We start from the raw sequence: 27,872 nt of genomic DNA on the forward strand, positions 1-27,872 counted from the left end.
TAAAGTATTAAAATAATGGCTAGTAATGATTTCGTCGCAATGACGAAGCTGTGAGATTTTTCTGCCTTTGAAGATGATTGATTGGAGCCAAGTTTGATAAATTAGCGTTTGAAGTCATGACTTCATGAGGTTAAGTTAAAACGTCTTAAATGTAAAATATAAGTTCGGAAGAATATTATTGTAAATACTTACAAGACTTAGAAATTGTCTTGAGTATGTATCAGTAAAGTGATGCTATAAAGAAATTAATGGTAATGTTGCAATTTGTGACGTATTGAACACACAATTTTAGGATACAGTGAATATTTCAAAGTAAAGGACCGAAATTCAAATTTCTAGTTGGAATATTTTGCGTAATATACTTACAAAATCATATTAGACAGGTAAAAATAATACTCATTTTAGGTAGAAGATGGTAAAATAGGTAAATAATCGGTAAAATTACTAAAGCAAAGACAAGGAAGCGTCAGACATTACGTAAGTAAATAATATTTTAATAAGTGCTGTACTTGAGAAGCCAAGCACCAATTGAGTTATTCCCCTGCTTGAATAGAAGCTGATAAATGCAGAGTAATTCATAGGTAATGTTTAAAGTTCAAATATGTTCTAAAGAGAAATACACGGATTTCATTCCGGCAAAAGTATAGTATAATATATTAGAAATTTATAAACTAAAATTAAGCAACTTATAGGGATAACATAATAAAAATATTGTCAAATGAAAAGTTTACTGTAGTTTATTTCTCAAGTTGGACGTAGATCTGAAAATATAACCTATGAAGCAGTTGATGATCGATAGTGACATAAAAAGAGATTATACAGCAGAACGGATTGGGCAGTAGCTAGATATATTAATAAACTAAACGTCACACAGAATTCCACAAGTTGATGGCAAATAATGATGAAGATAAGGTTACCAGACACTTCAGAAGTGACTCCAACATAAGGTACATCATTATTTCGGTAATAAATTCATAGACAGCGACTCACGATTTAAATAAAGCATCATAATTGCTAAAGGCATCTAATTCAAAGAATAATTACAAGATTAATAGTTTAAACGCGGAACTTTTCGCCTTCGTGATGCCGTAATGAACTGTACGAACAATATAGTAAAACGCCGAATATTATCTAATGACGCACTCTTGAGTACTTCCGAAGTTTTCAAGGATATTCATGTTTAATTTGATTCTGTATTGTTGTACTCATGTATCTGCGTTCAGGTAGTTACAAACTGTTTAAAAGGTTCGTTTAGTGTTTTGTTAGATAAGTTTTTGAATATGTGTAAAAATTTTATGATGATTGATAACGTCAGTATCGATGGAAAGATAATTTGATATAATATAAACAGCGATGAAATCAAACCGACATCAAGTTAAAGGTCATTATCGGCTTTGATAAAGTCACGCAGTCTAGCATGGCTTTTTAAACTGCCATTTGAACTGTATCCTTGTCATTGATAACATTAATATGGCATTAACAATATTTTGTAATCAAGAAAGTAAGAAACAAAGAAGTCAAACCTTTTCTTCCTGGTTGTTCTGTCCGCCGTTTTCTGAAAGAGGCGTGGACGGTGCACTGTATCCCTTGGGTCCGTCGTCTTGGTGCGGCGTCATCTGTCTCTGGATGTCATTCTCCTGCTCATTATGCACCCTGATCTCCGCAAGCCCACTCTTGAACTCCGACAGTCTTAACACGGACGGCTTGATTTCAGGCATCTCATCCGGATGCTCGTATCTTCTCAAGTCTGTCAAATTCGTTGCCAAGTGTCTATGATGGTCAATTGGTGGTACCCCTATTGATCTTAAGTGTTCTATACTTCTGTGTATGTGGGAGTAGTTGTCTACTGGTATCTCCGCCATCAAAGGCGAGTTGTGGTAGTCCAGACCCCCACCATCGGGCCTGTAGTCGATTGTCCTACCTTCCATCATCTTGTATGATTTAAAATTTTCTATCTAAATATTAATAAAACCCTATTTGGTATTTGGCACTATCTTATAAAAATATATCGGTATAAATTCCGGCTTTCCCCTGCTTTGTGTGTCATGGAATTTTTCGAGATCTTCAGTTTCGTTGTAGCTGGAAAGAAAATTCGCGATCATGATTTCCGTAAAAACTAAACTAATAAGATGTCGTCTGGTATAGTTACTTGAAAAAGTCTAATTAGCAAATCATAAATGTTTAACTCTTATTTTAATTTACAAATAGAATTTGAATAAAGAATTACGAATTCTAATTTGAATTAAGAATATTCAACCAACGGACGCATGTTGTCTATTTTAAAACTAGATTTGACGAGGAGAAAAAAAGGTGGCGGTTTTTTTGTCGAACGTGCAGGTGACGAGTGAGCAGTCGCGTAGGTTGTGTCAATGATCTAGCCTAGCCCACATGCCGTATCGAATAAGCTCCGATAATCACATTGCTAGTACAGGCGAGGTAACAATATGAAGCGCTAATGACGATTTTATCACATACACATGTTACAATATAATATTATTACACTTATGTTGTGCTTTCTTTGGTAAGTGATGAGAAGGGTCATTATATCTAGTGGAGGTGTAGTCACCTTTTATTTCTCTCTCTTAATTTAAGAGCTGCGCTCTTGTCGGTGGAGTAACCGCCATTCCTCTCTTCTAACCTTTCACCTTCTATTCACCTTTTATTCTTCTATTCTTCTTTCTTCACCTTTTATTTATACAAGTGAAAATTAAACATTTTTGTTTTATTCAGATAATTTGCTATGTTCAATGGCACACGATATTGGTGATTATATTACAACAAACCTCTTTTAACATTGTTTATTTTTTATATATTTAGTGATATTGGAATATTCTTTACTAATTGAAGCGTACCAATTTTATTAACATAAGTATAGTATCAAAATCAGTTAAGTACTATATATGAACGTAATCGCTTGTACAATCCGCCAAGTGATTGAGTACTTGATTCAAAATTATCATTTTTATCTTACGAATTAGTTGTCTCCACTTGTTACCTCGACTGTACCTGCGGAGCCCAACATACACGCCTGTCAAACATATAATTGCGCGTATAGAAAATAATGCAAACTTATTTTGCTGTTGTTACCAACGATCGACTTCTATTCTCGACCTTACTGTTAAGTATTAAGGGGTATTGGGAAGGTTTAAGAGTGAGGTAGGACGTAAAAAGGTGAATAATCTGGTGATGTAGTAGGGCCCCATGGCTGATCGACTTCAAGATTTTTGTAATGATATTAGATATTACTACTTTGGTACAGGGAAGTGCTTTTATAATTAGCTTTTTGTTAATGTTTCATTACTTGATAATTTTATTTGAATAAAAGCTGAAGCCATTTTTTTGTAGTTTTAAATAGTACTTATTGGACCCACAAAATTTCCATGTTAGTATAAAAAGTCGTTATAAAATTTCATGCTTTTCGATTTATGATTAATACTTAGTTGTATATATTTTTAATACTTACTTTACTGTAATACTAGACAATTAAAATGTATAAATAGGAATATTATGAACACATTTGCTAATTTAGGACTTATTTGTCTATTAAGATTAGAGAATGAGAGAAAATTTTGGAAGTAAGCAGTTGAATAGGAGAAGCAATTAAACTGGTAACAAGTCATAAAATATCTGACATATTCATATTATATCTAATATATCATTTTTTATATCATTTACATATGTGTGTATATTATATATATCATATTACATTTAGCTATCTAGTAACAGTGCAAAATGTATAATGTTGTATTAATGTACATTAATTAAACAGTTTACCGAACGTTGTCTTGTTAGTATCAATTTATATGCATTACGTTTACTTTGACGTTATATTGACTTCCTTAATTAACATTATTTTGTGTAATATATAAAGTGTTACATAACGTAGTAACATTATATAACATTAAAAGAAATTTAGTTGATATCATCTAAGAATAATAATATAGAGGACTTTTTCTGTGAAATATTGAGCGTCCATTAAATACCTATATGTAGGTTTTCTTTGAAAAAGTATCTATGTGAAAACATCTTGTAAGTCGTTTAAAACTTTTTTTAAAGTTAGGTCCATAAAGTTTTAGACTTTGATCGTAACTCTAAAAGTTCTTGAAAAATCCTGAATATTTTTAAACTTTGATACATTACTTGAATCACCTTTTTATTTAAACTATTAAAAATATGTATACATTTTACTTTAATTCCAAAAAATCTTTATTAACATAAGAGTTAAAATGATCAAAAAAAATTCTTTTATATGCGTAAGGTGTAATATTTACTAGATTTAAAAGTTGTTTTTTTCTAATAAAGGTAAAAAAATAACATCTTTTTTCTGGTAATTTAGGGACATTATACAAAACGTGCATTTGTCGAGTTACTGGAGATTTCCAAGCAAGTGAACCGTGCGATACAAGGTTACTTGACAAGAAGTTTATTGATGGATAAAACCGTTTCTAATAATTTGTAGCAAAAAAATGTTAAGGTTGAAGAAAAAATCTGTTACTAAACGGTGATTGTGAAATCAAATAGGAAGAAAAAAATGGAGGCAATAGGCTTATGTCTAAGTAGGTAGGTAGGTACTGGAGTCTTTTTAATTATTACCTAAGAAAGTACTGATTGACAATGGCCTTAATGTATATATATATATATATGTATATATATCCACGTTTTATTTGATTTTCACAATTTTTTTAATGTGTATTGGTAAACTTTTTATATCATTTTTAGAAGATTTTTTTTTAATGAGCTGGTTGTTATGATGAGTTAACTAAGTTGTAAGAGAATGCACTTTAATACTACTCATAATGTAAATATATCCACTGATACCAGACGACATTCTAGACAACACAAAATTTTGTTTTAAATCAAAAGTTTTGGAAGCAGGTTTGGTGTTATTAAGATTAAAGTAAGTAATTGAACTTCCCAATGAGAACCATTTAGAAACAAAGAAATCGTAACTCAGCCGACGTCGCAAATCAAATTAATTTGAAAATAGCGTCACGGCACTGTCCGAAAATGTTTCCGTATTTATAGTCCGGGCATGATTCAAGGTCGCGCTTGACAGACAGCGCCCGGTCGCCTCAGTTACAACATCCACATCAGCCGGGAGGGATCTTACGTAAAAATTTCCTCTCCCTCCCGAGGGGAGCTCACCCCTCCCGACCCACCACACTACCAACCTGCTTCCAAATTAATTAGTAAAAAAATATTACCTGTCACTATACAAAAATCTCCAAACCACCATCAACTATATCACCATAATTAATCACAGTTTGTTCCTATCTAAATGTCACTAAAAATATATCACATAATAAAGGTAACACTAACGTCACAACACGTCCAAAAGGCAACAGTCCAAGGCTTTATCGCCAAAATTTCTCAAAAAATCCACGTGTTCCGAGAAAATAAACATTAAAAAAAGCCGGCGAAGAAAAAACGCCGAGGCGTGCTCTTGACCCTGCGGTAAAATTATGAATGCCGAGCGTCGTTACTAGGATCCAAATTACCAGATTTTTTGTGCTCAATATTTTAGTGTGCTATATAAGTTATGGGTGTACGAAATCCACACGTGATGCGTTGTGTTGTCCCGCTCGCACTTGGCGATTCGCGCGTGCACCGGCCTGCAGTAGCGCAACAAGGAGTCCTCAAGACATGTGCTACACAAGGAGCCGGTCCCGAGCGAGGTGCACAGAGCAGTTCGGAGCACGCCGACCACTCGCGTCAACAACAAAAATGCAATACAAAACACCCGCTCGCCCGCCTTTAGACGAACGCGGCAAAAACGAGACTGAAATTCAGATCTATAGTAGAAAAAGTGAACTACACCGAGCGAGGGGTACACTAACACATAAAAATGAAAAAAATCCACCGACGCCAACATCGACAGCGGAGCTTAAAAAATCGGAGTGGGGAGTAGTTTATGCCGCTCACTTGAATAGCCGTGTCTCGCTCTAGCGGCGTGAGGCCGCACGCACACACCCGTACAGTGGTTAAGCGAAAAAAATGTGTACACATTTTTTTATTATTCACGATTTTTATGTGTGTAAGTGGGTTTGGTGCGAGTGAGACGGCACGCGGCGGGCGCATAGCAGCGCCTGTGGAGCGAGCGAGACGCGGCGCGTCGCCACGTGCTCTTCCCCCGGTATTAAATAATAATTAAAATGGCTACAAGACCGGCGATACGAGATACTGTTCGGTAGACGATTTTTTGGCTGAGCTTTGGCCTTTTTTGCGGAGCTTTTTGCAGAATCTTGGGAAATGTGGCATCGCGCGATAGAGTGGGCCATCGCGGTGAAAAAACCGCGGAGCAATTGACACATAATAAACGAAATACGCGCAGAAAAAGTCGCGCCGGGGAAAAAAACCAAGGACGCCGCGCGAAAAAGAAGTTATTGATTAAAACAGGGCTGTCATTGACCAGACGTAAATGAGGGTGCTTAATTGTATGCAGCGACGGATCCGGCACCAATCGATAGCTCGTCTTAGGGATCCATTTTAAATTCAAAGTCTGTTTACTGACTGCCTCTCAGTGATATTGACTTGGTAACTACAAAGAAAACTGCTAAAGTTTGATGCCTTTTAACTTATCTTACCTTTCTAGGAATAAGTGAGTATTCGAATAGGCTTATGGAACTGCAATAAAGCCGCTTTGAGGTACTTATGGAGGCAGTATGATAACCTCCTAAGGCCGACACTTCCAAACACAATAGTTAAATAATGTAGTTTGAATTTTAAAAGGACATTCAGTCTTACGAGTTCAGGACAAATATCAGAACATACGCCTGTAATTCCCTAACCAATCTATAGTTTGCGTTGGTGCCCCATGAGGTAAGCAGCGTGTTCAGTGTATAACTTGTTTTATACTATGCCCGAAACCAAAAAGAACTTATATGAAAAAGAAAACGTTTTAAAACTACCCCATATGATAAGCAGCGTGATACCTACTTCAATGTTATTATAAGTACGTGGCACGTAATAGTTTTATAAGTACTAAACGAAACCCAAAATAAAAATAAAACGACTTTTTTGCACGTGGAAAGTCGATTAACCGAAATTCCCAAAGGTCATATTTGCTGTCGAACAAGAAATATATTACGTTAGTTTATTTTAAATTCAAATTAAAATACGTCATACGGCGTCATGCGTGCAAAACTAAAATAATTATTAAACGTCATTGATTTCTGTACATAAATAAAAAATAATACGCGATAAAACCGCCATCATAATGATGATTGCCAAAATCGACACAATAATAATATTATTTTTAAATAAATAGATCAAAATTATTAAAATAAAATTAACAGTATTTATTATTAAATAAACAGAAGAATCAAGACTGATGACGCATTATGATGTCAAACTTTTCTTTTTTTTATCAATTTTGTTATTTTTTATTGTCTGAGTATTTGTTTACCAGTCCAAAGGCCGGTATCATTCCAAATGAATATTTTATAAAGCATCTATCTAGTGTTACAAACACGTGTTTTAGATATTGGACTAGTTTAGTGTTTACTTTGATTATACGCACACAAACATACATACTTACACACGTAATACTATAAGGGTCGGCAGGGTAACAAATAAAAAAAAATAAAAAAAAACGATGGCGTTCAAAGAGTATGATTAACTGGAGTGACACACTTACCAAGTTTCAGACTAAAAAAAAATAATTATTAAAAAAAATACAATTTGGTAAAAAAAATTAAAATGTAATAAATATTAAACATTTTCATGGTAATATGTCATAGTATGAATGCGTTATATTAAAGTTTAATATTATGCACACGTAAACGGTGTGTCAGCAGATGCAACCCCGATGCATGTTGCACTTGGTCAGTACTGGAACGCATTCATAGTGCAGGCTTGGAAATATTTAAACCCATCTTGCGACTTAGAAAAATGAGGTAATGAAAAAAACCCGTCAAAAAATGTATAATTTTATTATTATGTATATACGTAGTTCGGTGGCGCATATAGGAGCTCGGTGGCGCAGCGGTAAATGCGCTCGGTCTGCGATTGTTGAAGTTAAGCAACTTTCGCAAAGGCCGGTCATAGGATGGGTTACCACAAAAAAATATCATCTCGAAAAAATATCCTCCGTGCTTCGGAAGGCACGTTAAGCCGTTGGTCCTGGCTGCATTAGCAGTCGTTAATAACCATCAATCCGCACTGGGCCCGCGTGATGGTATTAAGGCCCGATCTCCCTATCCATCCATAGGGAAGGCCCGTGCCCCAGCAGTGGGGACGTTAATGGGCTGATGATGATGAATTATATTTAATGATTGATACCTTTTATTTGACCTTTGTTGGAAGGAGAAGTTGGGTTGTGAAGTGAAGTACTAACCTCTTCGACCCTGGTGTCAGGGTTACTATTGAGCTGCCAAAGGCCCCTGACATGGCTCATGTAACAACTACTTTCTTACATCAGTAAGTAGTAACCGGGACCAACCGCTTAACGTGCCTTCCGAAGCACGGATCATCTTACTTTCGGACAATCAGGTGATCAGCCTGTAACCTAACCTAACCTAACCAAATTAGGGACCACAAAGCAATTTTTGTAATATGGGAATCGAACCCAGGACCTCCGGATCGTGAGCCCAACGCTCAACCACTAGACCACGGAGGTCGTTAATGACATTGTTCTTCTTCTATTGTGTGGGTTGTGAGGTGGAGTACCAACCTCATCAACCCTGGCGATAAGCACTGATTGAGGGAAGTTGTCGACCACGCCGGCGGGGTCGGTATCGGTGTTGAAAACATATAAATATATTTAAGATTTGTATTTTAAATATGGAAACACTTTTGTAATTACATTCATTCGCGGAGCTTTCGTTCTTCCCTTCTCTCAATACAACACAAGACAAGACGCTGCTGTTTTATTTCATTAAATCAATTTCACCGTCCCGACGCCCAAGGATTTCTTCAATCGGGGTCCTGAGTCGCGAGCTGTTTGGCTGCCTCTATATAATAAAGTAATCGGGTCGTCGGGATCGTATACTATTTCGTTTCCCGTGTATAAACTAAGACCATCCCTATGAATAAGCGCTGGTGACGTTTGTGCGGTGGGCACACGTCCCCCTCCCTAAGTACACAGCACCATTGCATACAATTACATCGGACAATCGATATTTTTATTGTACCATACTTTTGTATAATTTTTAAATTGCATCAAATGATACGTTCGTGTCTTTTCTATGGACAGGAGTGAGAAGTATTTAGCTGTTTGTAAAGTTGATTTGTGTGGTACAATACTTATCGAAAATAAGTAACTTAATACATCCCGCTTAGGGACGGTACTGAAAAGTATCGGCGTCCGAAGGACGTAATATACGATCCCGACGACCCGATTACTCTAGCTCGCGAAATCAAACCCTTCAGGACCCCGATACCGACCCCGCCGGCGTGGTCGACGACTTCCCTCAATCAGCGCTTATCGCTATCGACCCGCTTGGGTCGATTAATTCTTTCTAATATTTTTTTCTCTCAGATGACGCCCTGAGCCGAGGTTCGCGCCCAACTGGGCACCCTCAGGCCTGTTGTCTTATATAAATACGTTGTACCGAGTGAGAGCCTTCAGCGCTCCCGATTTGTCTGGCCAAGTTGTTAACGCCATCTGCGGCAAATCTACAATAAGTCACGTCAAAAAAAATCCTTTTTGATTTATTTATGCCTCGTCGTTCCATTTAACAAATCAAAGATCTTAAAACAGAAGTTTATGTTATTGTTTTGTTACAGTTATATTATGTAGAGGAACCACAAGTTGTCGGGTCTATTTCTAAGTTATTTATTTATCAATAATAATAAAATTCAATTGCAACATGTATGATAAAGTGTCGCTTGAGAAGGCTCGACCAGTTTATAATTTTCAAGACAAGGGTTGTGTGTCTTCTTCTTTTATCGTGTGCGTTGTGAGGTGGATTACCAACCTCAGCAACCCTGGTGTTAGGGTTATTATTGAGCCGCCAAAGGCCCCTGACATGGCTCATGAAACGATTACTCACATCAGTAAGTAGTAACCGGGACCAACGGCTTAACATGCCTTTCGAAGCTTTCGGACAATCAGGTGATCAGCCTGGGTCCTAACGAAACTGATTAGGGATCACAAAGTGATTGTCCCCACCGGGAATCGAACCCGGGACCTCCGGATCGTGAGCGCCACGCTTAACCACTGAACCATAGAGGCCGTTGAGGGTGGTGTGTCAAAGATCATGATTGGAATATTATGGGATTGAAAGAAAGAAAGAAACATTTTTTACCAAAGGACCCATTCGAAGTCGCAATGATGTGCTATTGACGTTATAAAGGTATTGCGTAAGTATGACCGTATTGGCGAAAAAAGTTAAAAACAATAGGAAACAAATTTCTCACTGTACACATTTTATTATTGCTTCACTTTAAACCAAATACTCAAAAGAAAAAGAAATACCCCATTGTAGAAAACAAAAGAAAAACTACCTAATAAAATCATAAACGTTCAAAGAAAAAAATTCGGCGTTTTTATTTCTTTTGTCGTCACAAGTCAGCCAATAAAGTGGAGTATCTTCAACGAAAAAGTGTTAATAATATTGTAAATATTGTGAATGTAATGGACTTTGTCGGCGTCTGAACAAAACTTTCCATTTTTGGTGAAGGTCATCAAAATAAAACCGTAAAAATTGGAGCGAGATATCTGTGACGCAACTTTTATTGTAGTTTGATGATAACTAGGGTTGGCTACTGGCCAAGACGCCTTCTTAAAGCGGCAGTAAAGCTGCATGATGGAGTGTCCTTCCTATTTTATCAAGTTTATATGAGAAGGCCCTTGTGTCATAGTGGGATATGGCGTTTGCGTTCATATTACTGATTTTATCAACATCACCAGCCCTTACAAGTCCACTGCTGGAGTTTATTGAAGTCGCGTTACTGACTCAGTTTTTAATAATATCTTCTTTCTTTTCTCATTAATTTGCAAGCTTTCCTTAATAGGCAGATTTACCCCGATACCGACCCCGCCGGTGTGGTCGACGATTTCCCTCATTCAGCGCTTATCTCTATCGACCCAATAGGGTCGATTAATTCTTTCAAATATTCTTCCTCTCAACCAACAACAGGCCTGACAGACCTGACCAACTGACCTGACTGTGCCCAGTTGGGCACCCTTAGGCCTGTTGTCTTAAACGTTGTACCGGATGAGAGCCTTCAGCGCTCCCCATTTGCCCGGCCAAGTAGTTAATGCCATTTGCGGCAAATCTACAATAAGTTACGTCAAAAAAAAGCTTAGTAGTCAGAGGTATATTAATCGCAAAATGAACTAAGTAACCACACTTCACCTAGCGTTCTATTAGACCTACAATTTGTAGTATCTACATAGTACAGCATGATCGATATACATAATCAGCTGTGTAGTCTCTGTGTTAGTTCTTCTTTTTGTGCCACCCTAACAAAAAGGTGTCAAAATTAAAAGACAGAATGTTCGAACATGTTCTTTTTTTAATAAAAAAAATGTTTTGTTTTTTAAAGGACAAGGACAAGAACCTACGTAAAAATTTCAATTTCATTTGTCCTTGAGCCTCAACTGTTTTGCTATTTAAATATTGAGTTATAGAAAAAACTTTTTTCTTAATACAAGTAAGCAAGGGTTTGACAACAATTGGTGTGTGTGTTTTTATTTCTGTATGGTGAATCGGAATCACCTGTAGGGTACGGAAGTAGGATGTTGATCGGATCTGAGATTGGGATTTTTGGTTATGTATTGTGATTGAAATTTTGAGATTCAGGTGTTTGTATTCAGGTGATTATGTTAACAACATTTTGTATGAATGAATAAATAATTCATAATATATTCAATATATTAAGACATTCGTTAAAAAATGTTGTTGGATGTTGAGTATTAAACTTTATAGATGCTCTTCTCTGTTCGATGACTTCTTCAGAAGACTTATTAACGGTTAGATTCGGTAGTTCGAACAAGAGGACTCGTCTACTATATCAGCAAGAACAAAAAACAACACGGCTACTGACTCTGCATACTTATAAAATATTCCACAAACAAAATTTGTAACCACAGGCTTCCTTCAACTCGGTTCGTAATAGTCTTACAGCTAAATGTCCTACCTACGTACCGACAAAACCTGTATTTTGGGAGTGCGCCATTTTGATCTACACAATCTATAGCTCATCACTATCAGAATCAAAATAACTTCGACGCTACGGACAATAAGCCTCACCTGCATTCCATTGCTGTATTTGTTGAGGTGACTCTTACTAGTCGTGAAGCAAAAGCAGTAATGGAAGATGCACTAAGCGATAACAAAGTAAAGTTAGAAAGGAAATGGATTATAATGGTGGCTGGTATCTCGTGTGCAACCTCTTGATCATCCATCACGCAAATGTTACAACCGGATTCGTTCACAAGACGGGTTCGAAGATTTTTAGTTATTACAGCCGATAAGGTATGAAGTCAGAACTATTAATGTTCGGAAAATATTTTGTTGATCGTTGAGTGCGTAATTGAATTTTTGTACGCTCGTTGGACCACCTAGACTAGGCATAGCGAATTGCAGTAATTTTCGTAATATACTTGCGAATATATTAAAAAGATACTTAATTAGAATTATCATCATAGCAATATTTATGGGTTATTTTTGGCGTGAAACAACCAGGCATTAGGTGATTATGAATAAAATTTTGTTTTGCGACACAGCCAATATATATTTCGATGAGATTAAAGTTGACACTGGTAGTAAAGAAGCCTTTTGATGGCATAGTGCTCCGGCTAAGTAGTTAATGCCATCTGCGGCAAATCTACAGTAAGTCACGTCAAAAAAAAGGAAATGGCACAGTGTATCAAGTTAAAATAAGGAACATTCTAAGAAATACATTAATTATGAGAGTGACCATGAAGATGGAAACCACCACGATATAGACGAGTCTAGTGAGAGCGGCTTTAACGAAAGACTTATCGAACAAACAAATACGAACTACCGAATACAGCAATAAAACGATTAAGAACAAATGTTAGGAAGCACAGTCCCTCCATTCAAATAAGTAGGTACACCTTTTTGTAGACAATTTTTAATTTGAGTAAAAAATGAAACTTTCACTTTTCCTACAAATCCTTTTTTGTGCAATGCTTTTTAGCTACCGACACTGAAAAAATGGGTGGTCGAATTTCTTTTTAATTTTTTTTGGACACGAAAGGGTGGCAGTTTTTCATACGAGCGATATAACAAAACAAATAATAAAAGTTTGGATTGGTTTGGTTTGAAAAAACAATGCTCTGTGCACCTGGTTCGATAGGTTTTTTCTGGTCTAATGTTTATTATAATCAAATAAGTTCCTCTTCCTGTCGGAAGATGTGGGCGCCACGATTTTTTTTCGACTTCTATAAAAACCTGCTCGTCTTCATTATGAACTTTATGTAGTCGTGATAAGTATACCTGGCATGACGCAAGAACTTTTTTCCCAAAGATCTTACCTTTATTGTGGCAATGTGGCCAAATGGGGATTTTTTAGTGATGTTTGTAGAGAATAGATTGTTTTATGCTTTTATGCAGATGTTGTTTAATATAAAGTAGAAGAGGTTTTGAATGAGACTCATATGAAGACGGTGAGTGAAAGCGTAAGTAAATATCTACAATAAGTATTGAACCTTTTGAACCTTTATAATCTAGGAGTCTTCAAGGCTAGAGTGAATAGGCATTTATTAGGTAAGTGTGATTCACCCTAGACCACATCGTCACTTAACATCAGTTGAGATTGTGGTCATACGCGAGCCTATTATATTTAAAAAATCCTTTAATCCTCCAAACTAGCACGTTCTTTGACCATAGAGAGACATAAATCATTAATAATACAACTCGCAGCCACACCTGATTTTGGTTCGAAAATGGATACGATGAAACTTACTAGGTATTATAATTAGGTACCAGTATAAACTGTTACAGTATTTATTGAGTTTCTATGAACTGCTTTAAAAATTTTACAGTTCTATGTAATAAATCGAATCAATGTTATCTGATCTGAGTAATTACGGAATTACTGAGAAGATATTGTATCCATTATTTATGTATTGTAGTTTCTATTGAATTTGTAGAAGGTGAAATAGAAGGACTGTCTTATTTTTTTGTTCACGCCTTTCTTAATTGCCCCATCTAAACTGCACAGTTTATTAGTCTTGTCAATTTTCACAATCTCGTCAGACATCTTAGATATTTTCAATTAACTGTCTTGTAATTTTGAGAATCTGTCCAAAATCTGTAGTTGCATCCTCAGTCCATCTATCGCCCAGCGTGATGCCAAAGCTCTTTGTATTCCGTCCCTTTTTTTCTTTCATCCCTCTAAATGTTCAAATTTCTCTACCTGACATCATCCCTTACATACTAACACACATAAATCGTCAACCGTCAACGCTATAACATCAACTTTATCTTTTTGTATTATGACTGCTTTTATGAGTACAATTCTTGGCGCTTACGTCTATTTTACTCGAGATTGTGTGTGCAACATCTTGAAAAACATCCCTTAAAGTTTAATGACGTACAGTTTCATAATTAAAATATACAATTTCGCTTTTAACCACCTCTACTAAGGTTCTTTTTTGTTCAGTTTTCGTCAGAATCAGTGATTAAATCTTGTGGAATTTTGCTACGGCGCATACAAAACTGCGTTTCCTTGGTTAGGGATATTTATTGGAATTAGTGAGTTCGCATCCTGCTGTGTATAGTTTTAGGGATCTTAAAATTTCAACAAAAGTGCCTTAAAAGTGGACAGCAGATGTTTGAGTCATCAAGGATTAAAATTTATGTCTTGCAGTTGTCTTAGATAAAAGACAGAAGCATCGTGTGGTCATTGTGTATTATAATTTATAAGTAAATAAATTTGTAGAGACTTACATTTCGTTGTTTTATCTTTTAGATAGATAAACAGCAGTTTTACATAAGTTCAGGGTTAGCATAGTAAGGTGACAACAAATTTAAGTTAAAGCCAAATGCCGCAAATTCTATTAGTACTAGTACAATCTATAACGTTCACATAAAAACCTAATATTGTTGAAGAGTTAAGTAAAACAATGCTTACTGCTTCAAATAGTAATAGCAAAATAACGTGGTAAAAGGACACGAGACATATTAGCGTAGCAACTAAACAAGACTATACACGAGATGTAGAATGGCATTGAGAATGTGACAAAGAGAATTAGAATGACCAAGTGAATGACCCGACTATTAAGTAGGCTATAAACCAAAATAGAATTCTAGACTTCTGCGTTGCATAGGACACAAATTAATTCAACCGTTTTATGGATCAAAACAAAAATACGGTTTTCAAAAATATTTTGCTTGTTTCTGACGATATTTTTGATGACAATGATAAAAGAAAAAGGAATTAATATAAACGTAATGTGCAATAAGTAAATAATTAAAGATGTTAGAATACATATTGTATCCGACAAAAATAAACATGGTTTCATAAATAGGTACGCATTCAAAGATGCATACGATTTTAAGCAAAATCAAAACTTCAAGGTAGCATAATTTATATCAAAAACATAATAAACTACCAAATATTTTATAGTAAATCTGTCCTTTTCATTGCATCATACAAAAACGGGCCACCTGAGTCCTCACAAAGAAACTACTCCCCTTTTGAGTAAAAAAAGAAGTTTTTACCGCGAAAAAAAATCTCCCACGATGCGTAATGCAGTTTTTTTATTGTGAGTCTGTCTACACGATTTTTTCTTATTCTTTTTTTCACATTTTATTGCTTTTGATTAAGCGTCATTGTCAAAAATCGCAAGTATTGTAAGAGATTAAAGTTTCTGGATTAGTTTTATTGTTGGAAACGTATTTTTTAGACATTTTAGTAGGTCAGTGAGATTGAAGTATTTTTTAGGGAGAAGCAATTCGACATTTTTCGTGTGGCGTGATGGTAATACAATAAATTTTATATAACAAGAAGATCGTAATGTTGCAGGAGATACGGCGTAACAATGCTAATATTATCTTTTCAGGATACAATCAACAGGTGACGTCATTGACAATGTACCAATTTGGGATAAAATAGACGAAGAAGATGCACATTTGACAGAAGAATGGATACAACATCTTTTAATTTTAGGAACGACGCTGACATCATCAAATTCGATTTAATGTAGTGTATACTTTAAAATGGTTTGACTTATGACTTAAGATTCAGATTTGTACATGAATCAGAAGAAGCGAACGACGTAAGAAACATTATAAAATAATCTTTCCAAAAGAGGTCTTTTCTTTTGAGAGGTCTTCTATAATCCATTGTAATTCAAGAAATACAGTTTATAACTTTACTTAGTTACTTCGCTCAGCAATGTCTTATTGTAACGACGCAATTCAGTGTTGCGAGGTGTACCTACCTACATCATTTTACCAGTATCATTACAAGTAACAAATGTAAGCCTCCAATCTTATTCACGCCAAATCCAGTTGACCTTCAAGTCTTGCTCATTGATCCACCGACGTAGGCATTTTTTGCTTTGGTATAATTATCGTTATAAATACATTTCGGCGTTACGTCATCGGTTTTGGTAGATTTTTCTTAGATTGCACCCCATTATTATTTCATCCTGTTATTCAAGTGAGGTACGTACGTTTGCTGATTCAGATTTTCTCGTTTATTCTCATTTATTCGCAATTGCACTAAAACATGCCATGTATCTAGGTTTGAGTATTTAGATTACTGCTTAACATATAACATAAACTCATGACTATTTCCAAATTAGGGTAGTTACAGGTACTTCCATCACAAGATGAAGTAAATATCCACACCTCGCCAAGCTTTCTATTAGATCAACGTGATAGGGCTTGAAGAATGTAAGAATCTAAGTTGGAAGAAGTGGCACTATATTATTATCTTCACCTGGTGAAGTACCATGAATACGATTGGCAATCTTATCAATTAACATAGATGGACTTGTGCTAGGTAATGTACCATGGTTTCCTAAAGTTCCAGTAATACTGAATAAATATTTTATGAGTCCGCGTCACTAATTTGGAGTAGGTATTGTGTGATTGTGTGCACAATTTGCTTTAACAAACACTGGCCATGTTTTATTGTTTGCCTACTAATTATGTATCGGCAGCTATGTTTGTATTGGCATTTCATTTAAATACCTATTTACTTAAGTTTTTGTGGAAAAGTAAATGAAATCTGTTAGCTTTCTGTGTCCACTTGGATCAAGTAACGGTTCAACTGGTGTTATTAAAGGTCTAGTGGTAGGTATTTTATACGACGACCATGTCATTAGTCTAAGGACTAAAATGGTATTGGAAATTTCCTAGCGAATTATTTTTTCTGTTAAATGTTCCAAATACAATTTCTACATTACTTATTTGTTGTAGTCTCACTACAATCTCATCAGTATCTTTATTGAACTTATCTTTTCAATTTCTGTTCTGTTTTAGTACAGAAACATCTTTATAATGCTTTAATTTCCTCTAATCATTAATCTATTTTAGTGCAATTTAAATAATACAGTTGGCTCGGCTATTATGGAGCGTTATTCTAACAGAAAGGTCGGTGTGGTGTGGGTACTTAGTTCATCTTGCGATGCATGTACCTCGGACTACCCCAAATGGGATATAATTGTGAGCTTATGTTATGTTATCTCCCTGTTTCTCCACTCCATCTCTTCTTTTCTCTTCATCTCTTTCTCCCGGTTTCCGTGCCCCAGTTGATGTGACGTCAGCGGCTACCGGCAGTAGGCATACAGAGAGGTGCTATTAGGCAATGACCGTGACTTTCATACGCGTAACAAAAACTTGTTCGTGTTACTCTGTGGGCTGTGGCTGTGTGCACGTCTCGACTGTGAATATGATGCGGTCGACACTTGGCGGAATTTTCGACTTCATTTGTTTGATTTGTATTTTTTTTCGTGATTTTGATTACATTGCTGATGATTTTTCATTGTTTTTTTAAATATTGTAAAAAATGAGTGTGTATGAGTGGATGTTGTCAGTGTTTTTAAACGGTCCATTTTTTACTTGATTTATTGTAGATTTGCCGCAAATGGCATTAACTACTTGGCCGGGCAAATGGGGAGCGCTGAAGGCTCTCATCCGGTACAACGTTTAAGACAACAGGTTTGAGGGTGCCCAGTTGGGCGCGAACCTCGGCTCAGGGCGTCGTCTGAGAGGAAAAATATTTGAAATAATTAATCGACCCTAGTGGGTCGATTCCGAAGCTCGGATCATCTTACATTCGGACAGTCTGGTGATCAGCCTGTAACGTCCGAACCAAATTAGGAATCACAAAGTGATTTTCGTGATATGTCCCCCACTGGGATTTGAACCGGGGACCTCCGGATCGTGAGCCGAACTCTCAAACCACTGGACCACGGAGAACGCCATGATGACATGATGAGTCTCATGTACCTCTGACTACTCCTGTGATGTAGTCGTGACCTTTTGTTGTGTTATTATGAAAATTAAAATACATAATAAAACGGGTTCTTACCGCGTTTAAATCAGGGATATGAGACTCCCTGGATGGGTGGGTGACCACAAAAAAAAAAGTTTTCATCTCGAGCTCCTCCGTGCTTCGGAAGGCACGTTAAGCTGTTGGTTCCGGCTGCATTACCAGTCGTTAATAACCACCAATCCGCACTGGGCCCGCGTGATGGTTTAAGGCCCGATCTCCCTATCCATCCATAAGGAAGGCCCGTGCCCCAGCAGTGGGGACGTTAATGGGCTGATGATGATGATGAATAACCGCGTAAACCTTTTTATCAAAACATCCTTAATTCTGATAAAGTTAGTCAATGTCAAAAGGTTCAGGTTCACGTGAAACATATTCCACAATTCGTGTGCCCCAGAACACTTGTCTGAGTTCGTACAATGTATCTGTGTGTCGACAATGAAATCTGGTGTTACTCAACCAGATGTAATATTGAATATATTGTTTAGGTATTTCGTCGACCTTAGCCGTGGAGAAGTGACATTGCACTTGAATGCGGCTTGTTCCTGACTGAGTACTTTGACAGCCAAAAGCAGGTTTTAAGGAAGCTTTGGAGAAATTTCTAGTAAGTATACATAAACAAACAGCCTATATACGTCCCACTGCTGGGCACAGGCCTCCCCTCAATCAACCGGAGGGGGTATGGAGCATACTCCAATGCGGGAGGTGTTTTTACGGCCAATAGCCGGGACCAACGGCTTAACGTGCCCTCCAAAGCACGGAATCATCATACTTTTTCAGACAATCAGGTGATTAAAACCTGAAAAGTCCTTACCAAACAAAGGACAGTCTCACAAAGTGATTTCGACAATGTCCCCATCGGGAATCGAACCCGGACCTTATCGTGAACCTAACGCTCTAACCACTAGACCACGGAGGCTGTTGCTATTCTATACGTAGTATTATTATAGATAAATGTTATCACGTGATTATTTATATAGTGTGAGCCGATATATCAGTTAGTGATTATTTAGAAGATATATGAATGCATGGGATTAACTGTCTGTGAACTGATGTTAGGTAGCTAAATTACTCAATTGTATAACAATATTTTATGTTTATTTTTTTTTAAAAGAACGTCTAGGGCCCTGTGCCGAGGTTTCTCTTGCAGCTTCTTTTCCCCGGCTATACACGTTATGAGAAGCTGCAGTAGTTTTAGGCGGATGAGACGTTCGTTATGTAAAAATTGTCAATTCAAAGTGTAACTATGTTACCTATTGAATGAAGATATTTTTGAATTTGAATTCGTGGTTTCCAGGATTCGTGCCCAGTTACTGGCAATAGACTCGCCCGCTTAAACTTAGCTGGCGAGGATTTAGTGTATACTATTCACCTCTGCCTACCTCTTTGGGGATATAAACGTGATGCTACGTTACGTTGCATTCGGAAATAGCGTAAATTTAGTGGAATAATAAAATTAGCACATTGATATACGATGTTTTATTTAGCATGAAATGAGGTAGTGCTTTTTTGAGTATTGTATATTATTGAGTAGTTTACAATCCTTAATTTAAATACACGTGCATGACTCAATACGTATTTCGAGTAGGCGGTGTAAACCTATTGTTTTAAAATTAAATTCAACTGGTTTACCATTTATTTATAACAGCTTCGGTGTAGTGGTTAGAGCGTTAGGCTCACGACCTGTAGATCCGGGTTCGATTCCCGATGGGGACATTGTCGAAATCACGTTTTGAGACAGACCAGGTAAGGACATTGCAGGCTTGAATCACCCAGATCGTCCGAAAAAGTTAGATTACGTGCTTCGGAGTGCAATTGGTCCCGGCTATTAGCCGTAAAAACGCTCCACCCGCAGCGGAGCAGCGTGGTGGAGTATGGGCCTGTGGTTACCAGTGGGACGTGTATAGGTTTATGATTTACCATTTTATAAATGGTCTAAATGTATATTTTTGTAAGCCGTTGGTCCCGGTTACTACTTTCTGTAAGTAAGTAAGTAGTCGTTGCATGAGCCATGTCAGGGGCCTTTGGCGGCTCAATAGTACCCTGACCCCAGGGTTGATGAGGTTTGTACTCGACCTCACAAACCACACGAAAGAAGAAGTATAATGTATTTTAAACAAAATCAACCTGATTTTTGTGGATAAGTAAAAAGTATTTTGGCAACTGGCTCGTCCCCTCTTCACATGGGACTTAAATATAGCTAGCGATGAATGGGTTTATGTACTGTACACCTCTGCCTACCCGTTCAGGCATATAACCGTGATGATTTTATGTTATTCAACCACAAACTAGGCACCTTTAACATAGTGCAGAATAAGATGTAACGTCGAAATATGAGTAATAATAAATTTTCGTGGAAACAGACGTTAATGACTTTGTGTTCGTATTTTTTTACGATTATTTTACGTTTTGGAATAACAATTATAATATTAATATATATATATATATATTTAGGTACCTAAATTACTAGTACTATTCAGAGGCGGAGGATAGGAGTCCTTGTACGGCATTGACATAAGACTACTCTGGGCGCTATCCCACTCGCGTCAGACAGAGTATTGCGGGCGGAAGGCAAGAGGGAAACCACTGCCCTATTGTCCTTAAAAAGTAGCATGGAGAATGCTACACCGACAGGAGCGTGGCTCTTAAATTAGTGATGATGAAATTGTTAGGACCAAATCATGACTTAAAATAGTTTGATAAGATAAGATAAGATATTTTTTTTTTGAAGTTCATTTCTACATTATTTTTTTTTTCCAAGTTCTTGTTTTAATATCCTCATTAATTATTTGAAAGTAATTGGTAGTAATATCATTTCTGAGACAAAAAATATGTAAATACTGCAACCCCTTCCTAAAGGGAAAAAATGTAAACATAATAAAAACACCTTACAAACAGCAAGTGAAATTCCCGTAAAAAATACAGCAAAAACCCCCCTTTCAAATATAACTAGTTGACGAATTTTTTTCCAAAACTTTTTCTTCTAAATCCAAAAATGTTAGATTCTGCGCGTGGGCACGCTGGCAGGTAAAGATTTTGGGTTCGCAGGTAGAAAAAAATATTTGGTGGATGTTAGAAAAAAAAAAGGTTGCTTTATGCGACCCACCCTTAGAATGTACGCCTACGATTTGTTACCCCTGTACTAGAAGCTAACATTTTTGATACTTTAAAAAAAACTTTATCGTTGTATAAATAAAACGGTAAGCAATTGTCAAACACATTATGGTGCTAATTCCTGTAAATACCATCAAATTTTTTTTTAAGTTATATCTGTCATTTTCTTATCCGCCGAAAAGGAAAGGGACGGGTAATCGACAAGCATAAAATTAATGGAACACACGTCAATTTTAAGCACAAATCTAAACCAACCGTCTAAAAATTTTACATCCGTCAATAACCCGTCACAGTTAAGTAGACAGCACGTCAAACGGATTGCATACCAGCGAGGTACCTTTTGATTCGCCCGGGTTATTTATTCATTTACTCATTCTTCCTAAAATTAAGAGCTGTGAATCATCCGTCCCTTTCCTTTTCGACGGATATGAAAATGATGGATATAACTTAAAATAAAATTAGGCGGTGTCTGCAGGAATCGGGACCTATATGTAAATTAAATAAATAATCTTTATAATTTTATTGACAATTCATTTATGTATGAGTTGTTAATGTTAGTGAGACCGTTACAGACGGTGATACGGCTCACCTACCACGTTGCGTTGGTCTAACAGAAAGCTCGGTGAGGAGTGAGTACTTAGCTCATCTTCCGATGGATGTACCTCTGTCTTCTCCATTTGGATACAGTCGTGAGCTTATGTTATGATAAGTTATAATTTTATCATAATTATTAACGTCACACGAATGAATGCGATGTTATCAAACGAAGAAATTTCTGTCGAAATTTTTTATCATATTGCATAATGCAGTACAATCACTAGGTTAAGTTTAAGGTGACTTTGAATACTAGATTTTAAGTCGTTTCATTTTACTATTTACTTTTATGAACATGTTTGTATAACGTGAGAGGTGTTGAGCTGGTATAAGTCCTATTAGGAAGTCAATAAAGCCGGAACTTCCCAATTAGCTTCTAGGTAATTTGCCAGGGACAGGTCCGATTTTGATGATGTTTCCTTTTTTAGGGGGAGTTTTTTATATCATTCAAAGTCAGAAAAATCTTGAGTGGCGCAAATAAATATTGATATTAACTCAGAATCATGATCTGAATCATCCCCGTCAGTATGGTTACGATGTCACTAACACCCGGTATTTTACAGATGATAAGCATGATAAATTCTAAGCCTTGTTCTTTATGTGCAGATTGGCCCCGATTCCTGCAGACACCGTCTAATTTTATTTTAAGTTATATCCGTCATTTTCATATCCGTCGAAAAGGAAAGGGACGGATGATTCACAGCTCTTAATTTTAGGAAGAATGAGTAAATGAATGAATAACCCGGGCGAATCAAAAGGTATGTCGCTGGTATGCAATCCGTTTGACGTGCTGTCTACTTAACTGTGTCGGGTTATTGACTGATGTAAAATTTTTAGACGGTTGTTTTAGATTTGTGCTTAAAATTGACGTGTGTTCCATAAATTTTTTGCTTGTCGATTACCCGTCCCTTTCCTTTTCGGCGGATAAGAAAAGGACAGATATAACTTAAAATAAAATTAGATGGTATTTACAGGAATTAGCACCATTGTTTGTTTAACATTTGAAACAACATAAGTTCACGACTATATCTCAATTGGGGTAGTCAGAGGTTGAACTAAGTACACACACCTCATCGACCTTTCTGTTATGTGTGAGTCGTATCGCCGTATATAACGGTCGAGTCAACTGTGCCAGTGTAAACTGTACTTAAGATAAATTAATAACTCATTGGTGCAAGTCTGGTCCCCTTTGAAAAGCAAGCTGGTGAACCTCAGGACCACAGTATCTACGATTTAAATCCCGATCTTAACTTCAGTCTTCATACATTTTATCAGCATAACATAACATAAAACATATGTAGCGGACCCAACTAGTTGGCCACCTAGTTCCGCTCACATGCAACAGATGGCGCCACATTCAATAATGCAGTCTTCAAGCAGTCCTGAAACGCGGTATCGAAGTTTTCACGGCAAGACGTATATATACAACTTCCAACACAATACTGTTGGATCGTCGATCCCTAGTCACACTACCAACTTGTGGCTAGCGGGGTACTATGCTCAGTTCGGTACCCCGAAAACATCCTTTGGCGGCAGCACACCCTCGCCGCCAAACATAAACAGACTATACACGTCCCACTGCTGGGTACAGGCCTTCCCTCAATCAACCGGAGGGGGTATGGAGCATACTCCACCACGCTGCTCCACTGCGGGTTGGTGGAGGTGTTTGGGCTAGTAGCCCGGGACCAACGGCTTAGCGTGCCTTCCGAAACACGGAATCATCTTACTTTTTCGGACAATCAGGTGATTCAAGCCTGCAATGTTCTTACCAAACAAAGGACAGCCTCACAAAGTGATTTCGACAATGTACCCATGAATCGAACCCGGACCTCCAGATCGTGAGCTCAACGCTCTCAACTACCAGACCACGGAGGCTGTTGTTTTATCAGCATCAGTCTTAAAAGTATCAAACTCCTTCAGGCTCGGTATACGGCGGGGGTGGGAATGTCTGATGGCATGCAACAGTGAAACACTGCACATGCGTCTACGCACATTAGCCCACGCACACATACACACGACTATCAGGTTGCCACACACACATAGATTAAGGATTTATCTACCGGCGACTTGCGAGATTTTAGCCGGCGTCTATTTTATGCCGGTTTAAGTTAGAAATGTCGAAAAGTTTTAAGCATTATGCAGTTTTATGAGCAGAATCTTTAAACGTTAATATTTAAAACACACACGAGTCTGAATTTGTAGATTTGTTAGGTTGGTAGATCAAGAGCCTTTTAGGCATTGAGGGTTTGGGACCTACAGCGAGTTAGAATATCTAATAACATAACAGACGGCCAATCAACGGCATCTGTGGTCCAGTGGTTGAGCGTTGGACTCACGATCCGGAGACCCCGGGTTCGAATTCCGGTGGGGAGATATCACAAAAATCACTTTGTGATCCCTAGTTTGGTGTCAGGGTTATGATTGAGCCGCACAAAGGCTTCTGACATGGCTCATGTAACGACTACTTACTTACATTAGTAACCAACCACTGGACCACAAAGGCCGTTAGTGTTAAATGAAATAGGAAGATAGAACTCCAATCCTAAAGTTAAGAGGAAAGGTCTGATAAGAATAAAATGCTTATGGGTATTTTCATATTATGTATCAAGGCAGAGTCGGTGGGCATTGTCCGAACCACAAAGTTCTTAGCTTAGTCTTATTTGCATTATTGGGTTTACGTTCCAGGTAAAAGATCAGTTGTTAGGTGAACAAATATCTTTAGTCTTGAGTGAAAACACGTAATACAAACTCACGACTATATCTGAAATAGGATAGTCAGAGGCAAGATGAACTAAATACACTCCTCATCGAGCTTTCTGTTAGACCAACGTGATAGGTGGTTTGTCGTATCGCTGTCAAAATAGTCAAGCTCATTGGGGCAAGTCCGGTACCGGGATTCGAATCGACGCTTCCCGTTTGAGAACCAAACCGGTGAACCTCAGGATTCAAATTCAAATTCAGAAATAAGTATCTTTATTCAGTTGGTAACATAGTTACACTTTGAATCATAAATTTTTACATAACGAACGTCTCATCCGGCTAAAACTACTGCAGCTTCTCACAACCTGTATAGCCGGGAAAAAGTACCTGCAAGAAAAACCTTGGTTACAGTGACTTTCCCACTTTTCCTTTTGCCGAATTTTAATTATGAAATAAGTAGCAATGAGTACGACGTTCAACAATCGCAGACCGAGCGCGTTTACCGCTGCGCCACTGAGCTCCGAGGTCTGCGATTGTTGAAGTTAAGCAACTTTCGCAAAGGCCGGTCATAGGATGGGTGACCACAAAAAAAAAGTTTTCATCTCGAGCTCCTCCGCGCTTCGGAAGGCACGTTAAGCCGTTGGTCCCGGCTGCATTAGCAGTCGTTAATAACCATCAATCCGCACTGGGCCCGCGTGGTGGTTTAAGGCCCGATCTCTCTATCCATCCATAGGGAAGGCCCGTGCCCCAGCAGTGGGGACGTTAATGGGCTGGTGATGAGTACGACGTTCGACTGCTTTTATTTAAGTCGTCATACCGTAGTTTTTTTGATGTGACTTATTGTGGATTTGCCGCAAATGACATTAACTACTTGTCCTGACAAATGGAGAGCGCTGAGGGCTCTCATCCAGTACAGATCTGTATCTGTCATACGTGTGTTTCTTATGTTTGTACCGTATGTTTGTATTTAATTCTTACATAATAACAAAATTGCATGTTTGCCAAGAATATGAAGAAGATAGCACTCAACATTACGTATTAAATAAAATCTGTTTTACGATATTTGAAACTTCGCCAGAACATTTCGAACGAAAATTCAAACATTTAAAAGTTTATTTTAGAACAAGAACAGTAACTCTTTCTAAAATGCAAATAAGACATGACCTAACCTAACTTTATTGTCACAAAAACCTTTATAGAGATGGAACGTAATGTAGCAGTATGGTAACAGGTATGTAAAACATACATACACATTACCTGTATCCCTGAAAGGGTAGGCAGAGGTGCATAGTATAACAACCACTCCTTGCCAGCTATTTTTATGCCCCATGAAATAGAGAGCGAGCATATTACCATCAACCGGGCATAAGCCATTTCTTTTTACGTGACTTCTTGTAGGTTTGCCGCAAATGGTATTAACTTCTTACCAGGACAAATGGGGAACGCTGAGGGCTCTCACCCGGTAAAATTTAAGACAACAGGCCTGAGGGTGCCCAGTTGGGCGCGAACCTCGGCTCAGGGTGTCGCCTGCGAGGATTTTTTTTTAAAGAATTTCACTCGACCCTAGTGGGTCGATAGCGATAAGCGTTGAATGAGGGATCACAAGTCGTGGAAACAAAGAGATATGAACCAATCATGAATTCAAACTTTTTAATCTGGAATTTAGTGGTTTATAGCCCGAGCCGGGATTCGAACTCGTGATATGCGATGTAAGTCACGCGTTCTTCGAACAGTTACGCTTTGCGCATATAAAAGTAAGTGCGCAATGCAAACAAATGTCAAATAGCAATATTGCTTTCTTAGATGAATTGCTTCGATGTGGCCATTTTAACCCCCCAGGTATATCACGTATGTTACAACAGGTATGTGATGTTATTTTTGTCAAAAAAATAAAATAATGAAAGCTAATTGAATGTTTTATGTGAATAAAGAGTTGCGTACCCATTGTGTTTTGACTACGTTTGAGTAGCAATGAACTTGATACAAGTTAAATGCTATTGTTTATTGATAGCAGCTACTTAAACGGATAATGTCGAAGATAAAAAATATCAAAACTGACACATCTCTCAAGCACAAAAACAGTGTTAAAATTCTAACGCGTGCTAAGAAAAAGTTCTTATTTGCAAAAACATATTCATTGTACTTTTTGTGGGGTCTTTTTGCTCCCGTTTGGAGGGAAAAAAAAGACAATTTTTTCGGATGAGCCCATACTATAGAACCCGTTATGGAGTTTTTGCCCTTCCAGCCTGTTAAGTCATTGGTTTTTGTTGTTTATTTTGCTTTCGATTGCATAAGTTCGGGTCAGGATCTGGTCGGTTTTTTGGAGTCTCTTGATTTCCGGGTGTCGAGAACCCTTTATTCGAATGGAGCGTGGCTTATGGCGCTTTGTGTCTATAGTTCTATACGTTAGCGTATAACATAAACAGCCTATATACGTCCCACTGCTGGGCACAGGCCTCCCCTCAATCGACCAGAGGGGGTATGGAGCATACTGCACCACGCTGCTCCACTGCGGGTTGGTAGAGATGTGTTTTTTACGGCTAATAGCCGGGACCAACGGCTTAACGTGCCCTCCGAAGCACGGAATCATCTTACTTTTTCGGACAATCAGGTGTTTCAAGCCTGAAAAGTCCTTAGCAAACAAAGGACAGTCTCATAAAGTGATTTCGACAATGTCCCCATCGGGAATCGAACCCGGACCTCCAGATCGTGAGCCTAACGCTCTAACCACTAGACCATGGAGGCTGTTGTAACGTTAGCGTATACTCGTACGTTTTATATAGCCTAGTCATACTATTTTGAATTGCTTCAGTTTTCAATAGATTGGTGTTCACAATTGGAGACGCAGCAACAAATTCTGTCCCAAAAAGCAAAAAAAATACAGTTACTATATCCGACATTTTCTGTCCATCGATTTCCAACAAGGTGGTCACTCGCAGAATCTAGCTGCATATTTTATGCATCCATAACATGACTCCATGGCAGCACAAGCTGAGCCATTTCCTTTTGCCCGTATTCGCAATATTCATAATTACTTAGTTTAT

The 27,872-nt window shown here is 37.5% G+C and overlaps 1 protein-coding gene across 4 annotated transcripts in view; it reads right to left on the reverse strand.

Moving 5' to 3' along the window:
- LOC126377861 (zinc finger protein rotund-like) overlaps positions 1 to 27,872 on the reverse strand; it is a 196,302-nt gene that overhangs the window by 45,800 nt on the left and 122,630 nt on the right. Inside the window, exons 1-3 of one of the 4 annotated variants that reach the window (XM_050025867.1) lie at positions 5,923 to 5,932; positions 5,205 to 5,449; positions 1,524 to 2,079 (exon numbers count right to left, since the gene is read on the reverse strand). The exons of 2 other annotated variants lie outside the window; for them this stretch is intronic. In XM_050025867.1, coding sequence (XP_049881824.1) covers positions 1,524 to 1,931 — 408 coding nt within the window. In that variant the 5' untranslated portion in view covers positions 1,932 to 2,079; positions 5,205 to 5,449; positions 5,923 to 5,932. Of the gene's footprint in view, positions 1 to 1,523; positions 2,080 to 5,204; positions 5,760 to 5,922; positions 5,933 to 27,872 lie in introns of those variants that run through there. One more of the 4 variants, XM_050025866.1, reaches the window with a different exon arrangement.

Source organism: Pectinophora gossypiella, chromosome 24, assembly GCF_024362695.1.
Source record: "Pectinophora gossypiella chromosome 24, ilPecGoss1.1, whole genome shotgun sequence".
Lineage (NCBI taxonomy): Eukaryota > Metazoa > Arthropoda > Insecta > Lepidoptera > Gelechiidae > Pectinophora > Pectinophora gossypiella.